At 42.8% G+C, this 13,205-nt stretch overlaps 1 protein-coding gene across 1 annotated transcript; it reads right to left on the reverse strand.

Moving 5' to 3' along the window:
* Positions 1-10,598: 10,598 nt before the first annotated feature.
* EAE97_011271 (uncharacterized protein) lies at positions 10,599-12,245 on the reverse strand (the record flags this gene model as incomplete). The annotated part of the gene is made up of 2 exons (XM_038881786.1): positions 10,599-12,085; positions 12,146-12,245. The coding sequence occupies 2 exons, from the start codon at positions 12,243-12,245 to the stop codon at positions 10,599-10,601; spliced, it is 1,587 nt and encodes a 528-aa protein (XP_038727364.1).
* Between the last annotated feature and the right edge of the window lie 960 nt (positions 12,246-13,205).

Raw genomic sequence — 13,205 nt, forward strand, 5'->3', positions numbered from 1 at the left:
ACAACGAGTTCCAATCTCCTGGAACTGGATTTAACGTTACCAAAAGCCGGAGGTACCGAAAGATACTTGTACAAAGTTTGAATCAATAAAGCTTCCGGGTGAACAGAACGTTGCGCAAGATCAAGACCCAAATGATAGTGATTTGTTTTTTGGAATCAACTAAGACTTTGGTAGGAAGAACTCAAGTGTATTAGCTTCCTTTAAGCTTTACTGACAAGCAGCACAAGATGTAGGATCTAGCTCAAGATCATTGTCGACAGTTTAGGCCGAATTGTAGGAACCTAGAATAGACCCAACGAAAAAGATAACTAAAGTTCGTGGTCCAGCAACCAGCTGTCAAGACCTTCTTTTGCGTTGACAAACTAACACTCGAACTGGGGGTCCTTTGATGCAGGAACACAATATCTAGCTGCTGGAAGTCTATCTAGATTTGGTGGAGCAAGTCTGTGGATGATCTACCAAATCTGAGCTATCACATCCATCAGGTACCGCCGGTGTAGAGTGCCCGAAGCGTGCTTTGAGAGCCTCACACGATTTCCTTTTTCTGCAAATCATCAGTGGCGGGCGGGGAACGATTTAGTTAGTCAATCCCAAGCCGAAACTCAAATGAAAATCAACAAGCAAGGTATCGACCAAGGTAGCTAAGATGGCTGAGGTCTGATGTGCATGCTGAAGCGAGAATTATGATTGGACCATAGGAGATATAAATTTGGCAGCGCCTTTTACGAGCTATGATCCTCGAGATGCGCCATCAAAAGGATCGAAATATTTCTATTGGCCGTCAAAGTGAAGGAAGGTGCATCACAAAACCAATTGAAGCCCTTGATGTTCTTTTTTTTGTTTGTTTGATTTTGCAAGCTTTTCCGAGACAGACTGTAAGTGGGGGGGGGATTTCAACCTGTTGTGACACTACAAGATTAGCAAGTTAAGCGTCAAAGTTATTTTGAAGGCTGCCGAATCGCATATTAGACCCTTTGAATAGGAAACGCACAATAAGACTTGCTGTCGATACCGGTGTTGTAAGAGTAAGTTGGAGTTTCTGCAATGTCAATGTCTAGGTTTGTCGTTGCCTGCTCCCAAAATTAGGAAAAAAAGCTTGCGCGATTTTTTAGACTACGGCAATTTTTAAGCAATTAGCGTATGGGGGGAAAGTCCACTAGTTTTCCTAAACCCAAGTAAGTATTTTGCGGATTTACCCCAAGGTTGAAGCTGCAAGATGCAAGATGCAAGGTGCAAGATGCAAGGTTCAAGGTTCCAAAGTAAAGTACAGCTAGCAATAGCAAGCAATAGCAAGCAACAGCACACTTTCTTTTCGCACACTACTCGATTCTCCATTCTCGATTTTTAACTTCTCAACTTCTCAACTTCTCAACTTCTCAACTTCTCACTAGTCTTAGATAGAAAGTGTATGGCGACGGCGTAATCCACTACCGATAATTACATCAATATCCAACTAATGTCATCCAATCCACTTCCCTTCCTACTAAATTAATTCATCCCAAATTCCCCAAATTGATGAAAAGGGCCGTCTCTCATGGTGACATGGTACTATTGAAGCTTTTCGGACTCCAATGTCTCAGCCCCTTAGTATTATCGTTGATGTCAGAAAGATAAAGGTCCCTAGTCAATAGGAGTCCTTCATCAGACGGTAGTGGCGTGTTTTCAGCGTGCATTGAGGAGGGATATCAAGATGCATTTCGATCAATTTCGATCAATTATCTAGGTACCTAGTATCCAAAATAACACTCACTCATTCTATTATCGTCCTCTCCACTTCTAGCTGACCGAGTCAAATGGTTAACGACTGACGGACAACTACGGCTCTCATCCATCGGTAGGCATATCAGCTGCTTCCCTAGACTGCGCCATGTTTGACATTTTTGACATTTTGAAGCTGGAAGACCAAGATGACGCCGATGTATATGTATGAATCTTTTCATTCATCTGCTCGCATCTCTTCCTAACTCTATCCATCTTAGTGAGGATCGCGGAGAAAGACGAGATTACTTTGTTTGATAGAGTAGATCCTGACAATCTCGTAAACATTGTGTGCCCTGGACCGAGCTACAGCCTGGCAAGTCCTAATATTAATGTCAAATGCAATGTGCCGGCAACCATCTTCCGCATTCAGCATACATGGACTTCACAACGCCTTCTTCGACAATAGTGCAAAGGTCTCACTCCAGACCATTGACGGAGAATTCCCATGGCGTCTGTTGTCATCTTTGATGTCAAACTCACTGAACTTACATCTCATACACCCCTTCCTATCAAACCCTGGATATCTCAGGAATTCATGACGAGGGTTGAAAGCATATTTACTGAGATATATTTTGGGATAACATTTAGAATGGCTCCTAGGGCCATGCCGGTCCCATCTCTTCCCCGCAGGGACTTGGGTTGCATAGCGTATCAGTGAGCAGGTAAGAAGCCACCAAAACACCAGCAAGCCGAAGGCCGAGAACAACCAAGGGAATCACCACTACGCTTCATGGATTAATTTTCCACCATAACTTTCAGTGCCTCGCGAATTGCGAATGAGAACCTCGTATTCTATAGAAGATTACGGACAGGCATATTAACATATCATACATTGATTCGCCTTCTCACATGCCGCTAAGCCTGTGTACAAGAAGGTGCCGCGCTGATATCCAGTCACACACATATAGAATCTGCATGAAGGACGATGCTTGCTGCACGGATCCGGAACACAGCTCCCCTCTGACCACGTGAGTTTGTTTCATTTCCGCCCCCTTTGAACAGTGATAATGCGCAGTTTTGGGTCCGAGAAATCAGATTTCCTCATTTCAGCCAAGTGCACCTAGACCTAGGTCTACCAAACAAACAACTTCATCTGCCTCCAACCATTTGAATCGAAAGTCAGGATTCCTTTATTTTCAATTACATATCCTAGGTATTGCATACGACCTAAGGTGCTTTGAAGCGGAATGCTATTGAGTGATTCCAGATTGTCTGCAAAGTAATCGATCTGGACTGCCCCGAGTCCAAAATAAAACAAGGTTCAGAAGCTCCCCTTGCTATTGGCTCTTCGTTCATTGATGATTTAACAAGCTAGACAAGCTAGACAAGCCAGAGGAAGAAGATGCAAGATCCGTGAACCCTGGGGGCGAGAAGGTTTTCTATTATTGCTTGCATTGAAAGTAAGTTATTCGGTTCGGGCCGGGGATGTTGTTCTTCCTCAACGGTTTACACTTTGTTAGGTATGACATGGATTGATTTACTTTTTTAGGGTCGAGAAAAAGTGTAATAAACTAACTCCTGTCTGTTGAGGTTTCGTTTCATCAACCCCATTTTGAGATCTTGAGCTCCTCTCCAAACGTACTCGAGAGGTATCAAAATCAATCCATCACTACTAAATGTTAACCATCTCAAGAATCCCATTTCTTCACAGCAATAGATGTTTCACTACAGCGGCACTGTCGTGTCTAATTGTGTAGTGATATGCGATCTCTGTGCCATGTGATGAATCGCTCCCGCTCAAGACAAAAACACCTGAGGTTGCACATCCATTTGGGGAATCAGCCAATCAAAAAGAGGATTTTTATCTGCAAAGTTTGACTTCTATATCTCTCAACAAAAAAATACCTGTTTCTCACTCTCTTCGTTCAATTTTGATTGGGAATAGAGCAACGGTTGCACATGGTAAATTTCATGTGCCGTTGATTGACATGGACCTGGTTTTTTTGGGTTTAAGGGTTTTGGGATAATTTTGCTGGGGTATGAAAAGAGGAGTGAGAAGCTTGTGGCTTGCTTCTCAATATAACGTCCGAGGTTAGGGTAGCATAGTACCGCATTTAAGATTGAATTGGGAAATGCATCAAAGTCGCTGTTGCTTTTTTTTTCATTCTTGGGGAATCTCTTGCTGTATCAATATCGGGAAATGTTTGCTTTAGCGAGGGAAGCATTGGGGTGCATCCGGACGGCGGTCATTGACTGGGATATGGATAAGTAGGTAGGTAGGTAAGCAGACAGACAGAATGAACCAATTTTACATTGATAGAATAGCTAGGTCGCTGCTGCATGTTTTTAATAAATATCAAATCTGCGGACTTACGCTTTGGCATACATCTGGTCAATAAGTGCTGCAAGAGATGAACGGTAGTCGAATGAAATTGAACGAGAGAAGAGTCAAGTGGATCCTCACTGCATCACTATCAATACCAATACCCTAAACGATGCAGCAGCATACAAGACAGGATGGATTCAATATAGCTAGCACCTATCCTCGCGTACTTCCAGATCCCGATCCTTGGGGATTGTACCCGTTGACCCTGGTTCGTATCGCATTCTGAGTCCTTCCAATGGTTGGGACTACGCGGGCGAGGCGGGGTCATCTAGGAGAGACGGAACAGCAATATTCTGAGGCCGATTAGAGAAGGACCCTTGAAGGAATGGTAGGTGATAACGGTAGAAGATTATCTTTGAGGTTATAATTTCAGTAATGGTATGATTATCTATTGATTGAATTACCTAGTCATTGATAAGAACAATTGCTTAAGATTAGATAGATATAGATATAGATATAGATATAGATATAGATATAGATATAGATATAGATATAGATATAGATATAGATATAGATATAGATATAGATATAGATATAGATATAGATATAGATATAGATATAGATATAGATTTAGATTTAGATTTAGATTTAGATTTAGATTTAGATTTAGATTTAGATTTAGATTTAGATTTAGATTTAGATATAGATATAAATATAAACCTCAGATGTTAATAATATATAATTAACGGTAGGTAGTTGGTACAAGCTCATCGATAAAATGGTCCAAGTGTCGATTCGCCCCTTCACTAACCTCACACCAAGCAAACCTTCCATCACTCATTCATTCATACACATATGGGGAAACCCCAGAAACAATTTCTTGTGCCCTCGAGCCATTCCTCTTGTGACCTTTACCATCCAGAGTTATAATCAAAATAGACTTGAACCAAAAGAGTATATTAATATTAATATTCATCCATCCATCCATCTCCACTTTTTCTCTTTCTCTCTTTTCTAAGGCTGCAACCAATTTCCATTCTTCTCTGCTTCTGTTTCATCCTTCGCTTCCAGGCAATATTCACCATGTTAATCTTCCGTCCCGAAACCTTTCCCTCTTCTTGATTCCGACTTTCCATCACAATTTGTACATCATCTGTATCAAAAGCCTCAATACTATCATATCTATCAAATTCAGCTTCAATATGATGATGATGATGATGATGTTCATGATGTTCATGATCACCTCGAATCTAATCTTACGAACGCTGAAAGACAGGTTGGCTGACTCCGCCGCTACCCGTTCCAACATCAAGATTCCCGAAAACTGGATTCATACCTCTGCCTCTTCGCTTTTTGACCATAAATCCCGGAATGTGACACTGTTTCTTTGACATCTACATCAATCCGAGTCTCCGGTTTCGGGTCCAGAGTCTCGGTTTGTTCTCGTCTCCTCTGCCGTCTTGCCTTGAGCTGGTGATAATACCAACCCAAAGTCTATCTACCTATAAATAATGAGGCATTTAGGTTTACAGTAATGTCCTCAATACATACCAGGCACATGTCCATCTATTCATAAGATACGAGATGCCGTACTGTAAAGCTGGTGAAGTACCCAATAGCAACTATCAAGCATCCACCTCTTACTTTTCACCAATCATCACTTATCACAAGCAACAAACAATGGCCATTCTTCAGCAAGATGGCGACGTACAGATCTCCACCAATATCTCACCCTGTCCTTTCCTCTTTCCTCTTTCCTCAAATCAACTCATGTTACGCAACATACAGCCGCATGACCAAAGGCTACACAAAGTTTCGAACTATGGCGCTACCCAGCCAGTAATCGTCAAGTGCGGAGATAGAGTCCGGCTCCCATGGGTTTTCGGTTGAATCCCCGTTTTGCTGGTGCATTAAATTTCGGGTTCCATTGCTTGTGCTGCCACAATTACTCCAAAGACTTGAGGGAAGAGGAAAAAGAAAAAATTAAGAGGGTAGAATTGTCATTCCCTTGGAGAATGGGGATGTATCTGGAGCCTTCTGATTTGCTCAATAGAACTGTGGAAGAGAATTCTTTCAATGCGGGCGCGCTGATACGATTTTTCCTTTTGGGCGAAATTTGAGAGGGAGATAGGTAATGAAAATGGTAAGAGATGTCAAAGATTCTCGTCATGAAATGGTATGATTGGTGGCGCTGAAATGATTTGAGGATCTTGCAATTTGCTAGTCGGATTTCAATGACTGGGGTTACCGTTGGGCTGAGACTCAATTGGAACTGAACACAATGGAGATCATTCATTTCTATGTTACTCGGTATCCTGTTCATATGGATGGATACGAGAATGACCATGATCCATTGATACGGTACATTAGGTTAGAGGAATGAGGGATCGAAATTGGGGGTCAAGCCAAGGAAGGCTAAGCATTATTTCGTTTTCGTGAGACCGGCCTCTCTTCACCTCACGGTATCTACCTCACCACTTGTCTAGCGTTTCCGCTGTGCAGGGTGTGGGCTTGGATGGGTTTAGTTGAGATTAAAGTTCGAGTGGGGGTTTGAATCATCAATCGCGTCAGGAGTGTCAGGTGGGTGTTCTCCGGGATGTTACTGCAATCTTCAATCTTCAATCTCCATCTTCAATATTTAGCAATTACCATTACTAACGGAGATATCTCATTTCGCAAATGTATTGGGTAACTCAACGTCATGCATATGTATATGCTCAAGCAATAATCAAGGGGCAAAGCAAGGCACCATGAAGTGTTCAAGGTCTAAGTCGCTGGATGAGCATTCATACTACAGCCTATTCCCTACAGCACATCAAAGGTCAATAATCACATGCCACTTCCCTATGCTTCCTCTCCCATACCTTGACATTCATTGCATGGCATACCCAAGACCAATTCCCCAATAACAGGTAGGGAAATCACAACGTTTCTACATGTTTGCTTTATGCGCGAAGCCCGAGCCCAACATCTCGGATCCATTCCCTCGTCAATACTGCACTGAGCCTATAGCCTTCGTCGGCATAACCATAGCATCACCGTGGCAAAACAAACAAACCAGACAAGCAAGGCAAGGCAAGACAAAACAGAGACAAAGACAAACATGCTTGCATCTATCTCCTGCATCTGGCCCGAGTATGGCAACTATGAAAAGAAATTACCCTAATGCAGATGTATGTACGGGCGCGTGTGCGTGTCAGAACCATATTCAAGTAAGCAGTAAGCAAGTGAAGCAGAGCAATTTCCTATCTCATCACTTCACTCCTGAAGTGAGATCTCCAGGGATCATTCTGGGTGGAGTGTTTTAAGAATCTATCCCGGGGTTGTACAGGGCTGATTTAGTTCCGGTTTGATTTGGTTGGATTGAGATGGGGATGCGAGCATGTTCATGGATGTTTCCTACTAGTTGGTTATGAGTGGAAGGGTGGAAAATGATGTTATGATGTTATGATGTTATTAGGTCAGAGATTTGACTACGAGCATGGGAATAATGCAAATCAAAGTTGGGGGCAAAACATATCGCATGTTATACAAGACAAACCCAAAAAGGGGGATGAGATGGCGGTGGACAGATGAGAAAATAAATGACAAAGAACTGGTGGGGGTTCATTAGTGCTGTTGCACCAAGAGAAAGTTCGAACCCATCACATCACTCAGCGTCTCCTCTCCTTCTATTCCTGGATATTCTCAAGACTAGTTCCATGTCTGCAGTCTTCCATCAACGAATGATAATCTTGCCGTCAATAGGCGGTCCTAACCTACTCATCACCTCGTCCATCCACCATCACCTCTCGGGACCCGGATATAAGTTACAACTCCAGTACCACCAACGCCATCACCATCACTCAGACTTCACACCTCTGATCACTCCAACATAAAATAAAAAGATGCAATCTGTAGCACCTCTTTCCCACCTACTCCAACACCTCTAGGCTTCACTCAACAACTCTCTCTTGTATGTTCGATTAAGCTTCTCGCGCTACGTATCGCCAGAGTGTAGATCCCCTATTCTTGAGTACCTATTGACCCTGGAAAGAAGGAAGGATATCTGCGGATCGATTTGATCTGATTTGATTTGATTCATTGATCTATCTGTCTATCTACCTTACTAGAACCAGAACCAGAACCATAAACATTAAACTCCCTGTGAATGAATCTCGATAGTAATCTTAGAAAGTATAATCTAATATAATATGTTATATAGTAAAATCAAAATCAAAATCAAAATCAAAATCAACACATAGGCAACCTTACCTCCTCACCTCACCTCACCTCACCTCACCTCACCTCACCCTACCATACTCTAACCCAGTCCATACATTCTTAATCCCTCGAGAGTCTAAATCCAAATTCAAACCCCCATCATCCCCATCATCATCATCAAATCCCAAAATGATAAATCCAATCCAATCCTGCATTCTAACAGGGTGTACCCTCTCCATCGTAGGCATCATTATATCTATATAACTATCTACCCTTACTAGGTAAGTTCAGCTCGATTTTTCGGCCCTATTAATTCACTAACTCACATATCTACCTACCTACCCACCTACCTACCTAGCTCGCCTCCTAGCCTCCCAGTCTATTTAAATAAACTCGCCAAGTACCTAGCTAGGCATAGGCGTAAACTCAAAATTTAGCTCCTGGCCCGTGAGCTGTGGGCTGTATGTGGGCTGTGGGTTGTGGGTTGTGGGGTGTTGCGATTCGCTTGTGCACTGCCCCTGATGCTGGTGCGTGATGTGTGATGCTTAATTTATCGTTTTTTGTCCTGTTTTTGGACTCTACTCTGTTCTACTCTACTCTACTATGTTTAGAGGAAGCGAAGTCGTGGGTGGAAGTTGCGGGTGGAAGTCGCGGGTGGAAGTTGGTGATGGAGTGGTGTGGTGCTGTGTTGGATTGGATTGGATTGGATTGGATTGGATTTTGGATATGTGTTTGTGTTTTTTAAGGTTTAGATGTGGTGCTTTTGGAGAGGTTTCTTTTTTTGGGGGGGGGGGGGGGGGAGGGTGGAGATGCAGAGGAAAGGTTTAGTGGTGATGGTGATGGTGATGAGGGGGTTTGGAGGTAAGAGGCTGTGAGTTTTTGAGTGTGTGCATCGATGATAGTCTGGATAGAATGAGCCTATCGATGGGAACTCATGAAGTTGAAGGGAGGGGATCGAGATGTTGGGGTGGAAATGGGAATGTTTTGAGGGAAATTGAATCATGACAAATGTCTGATCAACCGGAGATGGAGCTGGAGTGTTCTTCATCATGTTGGATTTCCGGTGTTTGTGGATAGAATAGATCTTTATTTAGATAGATTAGGCATCTACTATATCGAAGAGTGTTGATATCGAAATTTAACAGCATCGCTTCTTCATTCTCCAGAATAACAAGATCTGGTATCCTCATAAAACCATCTACACCATCCAATCCAAAGTTGTGATAACCAAGCCCGTCAGTACATTCATCTTCCCTGGGAGTTACAATCTACTATCTCTTGGTCTTAATGAAGACTCTTTTTCTATTTCCATCTCTCTTAACAACACAGCACATCTTAGCTGACCGTGATCACCTCAAAGTTAATGACCGATATCTACTGCAATCTATCATCATTGATCATTTTCAAGCTCTAATCTTTCTCACCCTAATTCCATCATCTCATTTACCATCTCATTTCTTCATAGAGTTCCATATCTCATCTCTCCTCTCTCACCCCATCTTATGCAATCCCAAAATCCTCCCCTTGACCCTCAACACTCCCTCCCATAACTGAAATCACATACATAAGCAGCAAAGTTCTTGACAAGTAAGATAATAGCACAAAAACTCATACCTCCCAGCACCCAAGACCAAAACCCAAACCTACACAGCTGCACACCTCAACCCTTCCCGCAAACCAATTTTTTGATCACTGCAAACACTCCCTCCTTCCTCTACTATTTCCACCTCTCCCAATATATTACTCATCTCGTAAGCCGAATCCCAATACCATCATACGAGAAATCTCCACACTCAAGGTGACTAGTAGTCAAGATCGATGAGTTGATATATTCCAAGAGCTTCAAGACGTTATGGAGTACTGAGAATGAGTTCGTGATCTTAGTTAGGTAGATGATTACAGAGACTGAACAAAGCTAGGGAGATGAAGCTAATGCATTATGAAGATTGAAGATATCGAGTGATGTCAAGATTAAAATATGGGTTCCACCTGCGCGACCCATGAATCCGGAATAGAGAGTTGATGGGTTTCTCATGCCCAGATTTTAATTCTGACCATTGTGAGCTCTCTTTATGTGACAATAGTAGTTATCATCTTGTCTCCGCTTCACGGTATTTCGAATTGACTCCACAGTGAGTCAGAGAGTGGATGTTAATACACTCAGCAGTGTTGTTTGAAAATATTGAGCACGAAGAGAGATGTGAAGAATAATCTTCATTGGCTTGTATATGTACTCGCCGCACTTTAAATACATGTGTAAGTGTGTATACAAATCCGCCATTATGAGTACCAGAGTATATATATCCATGCATCCTATCTATGCAAATACAACGCCAATGTTTAGACGCCATCCGACCGCTAGTGTTTCCTAAGACTCCCAAGTACTGTTCGAAATAGCCATTGCCAATTCAGTATCCCAATTCCTAGCACCGGCACCTCCAGTGATCGTTTCAGAAGACACCTTAGGAACCCGCGGTTTCATACCATCAGGGTTCCGATCAACAATGACATCCATCCACGGTAGTGCTTTTCCTTTCCTCATCCCATATATGTGATTTTTCGTCTGCAGTCCCTCCAATATAGCCTTTTCAAAAACATTCTTTTTGTTGTCGGAAAACTCTTCAAATTCTGCCACATCAGAATCCGAATCATCTTCCATCATTCCACTCTTCAAAATTAAAGTCTTTAGCCTTCTCCATTGATGGCCCCAATCTATACCATATACATCCTGTAACGCCGATGTCCAGTCAACACATCCTTCCAGATCCAGGTATTCCAGGCCATAGACACCACTCGCCAATTTCTTCAAAACCAACGCCGACTCTGAAAATTCTTCATCAATAGTCTGGGTATGCAAACTACTAGCGACATATCGAAATTGACTTCTTCGGGAGGTCGGTGACCCCCAAAGATTGGTACTTGAGTTTGGTGTGAACGTTGGAGTGGGCCAGTAAGCCAGGGACAAATGCGTAATAGTCTTGAGGTGAGGTGTGAGAGCTAGGAGACGAGACCAGGAGATCGAGGGTGGAGGATGAGAGAGCGATAGATGGGTGAGATGTGGAAGGGCTATGGGAAACGACCGAGGAATGGTTTCTTCTTTGACTACGAAAGTGTTTGTAAGAAGGGTTGAGAGCTGTTTTAAGCTGACCGATCTTCCTATTGAGCCACCAAGGTCAAGTCGAAAGAAATAATCATTGTTTCCCCCGGTAGATCTTTCATCAGCTTCTTCCTCCCAATCTTCTGCCTCTTCTTTGATCGATCCTTCTACTACACTGTCATCCTGTATTGGCAATAGAAGTATGTTCTTCAAGGCTTGAAATCCAATTCCTTCTTCCGGCCCATAGACCGCAATATAGCTCAAAAGCCCCATCCTCAAGCTCACCGGCAACAATGCCAGATTGTTCGACTCATAAACACTCATATTCTGCCAGTCCCTTGCCAATCTCTTCAAACAGGTTTCTAACAAACTCCTCCCTCTATCAGGCCCATTTCCATTTATATCATCGCCTAGACCAGGAAAATAGCCTACCCCACTCGGAATTAACCTTCCATCTTCACCCAAACCGAATTGCCTTCGCATATCAGGAAGTTCGTATGCCCTTCCTTTTAGCCAACTTATGGGTGGCGCAGGACCAGCTGGTATGCGACGACCATTGTCATCAAAACGTCGGCTGCGTAGGGGTCTGCGAGGAGTGGGAGAGGGGGTCTCCGGTTGGGAGAGGAGATGGCGAATTTGAGGTGGAAGGGTATGAGATGATGGACTGAGGGAAGAGGCCGCGCGGAGGTGTTCAGTAGGAGAGATATTTAGTCTCCGAGCGGAATTTATCAAATCGTTTACGGACGAAACATTGTTGTCTGTTACACAATGCGCGCATTAGTTAAGTGATGGATTGAAGGGTGGCGGGGTGGACGTACTTTGTGATGCCGATGTCGATGCAGAAGCATTGGAATTGAGTGATGGATGAACTGTACTCGCAGGTTTTGAAAACTGTGGTGTGAACCTCTTTTTCGGCATGAAGAATAATTTTGGTTGTTTTATTTGTTGTTAGAATATGAAGAAGGTTGACAACGGGGGATGAGAGAGCAATGATGATGTAGTTATGTTGATGATTGCTTCAGCACGGTCCAGCATAGAGCCATGGAGCTACCGATGGAGCTACAGGGTCGAGAGGGTCAAGACTCAACACTCAATACAGCGGAGAACACCATCTGCATGGGCCGCTTCGAGACCCTAGAACCCTGTCAACTTGACATTTACAGCACAGTAATAAATAGGCGAGCACGCGAGATTGATGAAGGGGTCACTGAGAATGGGTTTTATGTACGAAGTAGTCAATAATGGAGTTCTTATTGGGGTTTGTATGTCTGTATTGGTGATGTATTGGTGATGTGGCTCGTAATCCTCATTATCAATCATGGTAATTACTCCACATTACTAATGCTAATATGTATCTTGGAACCGTTGACTCATTTTGACCTAAAACATTATACATGACAGTAAGATTGAAAGGAATAGGATTGGAGTCATACAATGCATTACAATCGAACAAAGGGCTGCCCGTCCAATGTGAATAGGTCTTAGCACTCAAATCATACTGTGAGTTTTCTGTTCCGTAGATTGATTCGAGTCTTTGATACTTGACTGGATTATAGAATGCTTCCCCCATTGACTATTTTGAATCGAAGTACGTACTCCAAGAGAGAGGAGCAATCCATGACTGCCCGAATCCCTTTTAGTAAATAGCAAGGTGCTAGTTTATCCATACTCTGGTATCATCACATGATCGAGCTAACTTTTTCATTGTTAGATTTATTGAAGCTACTACGTACACAATATAGTGTCACCCTCGACACCCCTCAACCCACTCGTTCCTCTTCACAACCTCACAGTACAACATTTCAAACTATCTGATTGCACTAATTGTATTTAGAGATCGAGACCCTCAAATAAGTATAATCAGATCACAACCTGGAT

This window comes from Botrytis byssoidea (genome assembly GCF_014898295.1).
Source record: "Botrytis byssoidea strain MUCL 94 chromosome Unknown BBYS_035, whole genome shotgun sequence".
NCBI lineage: Eukaryota > Fungi > Ascomycota > Leotiomycetes > Helotiales > Sclerotiniaceae > Botrytis > Botrytis byssoidea.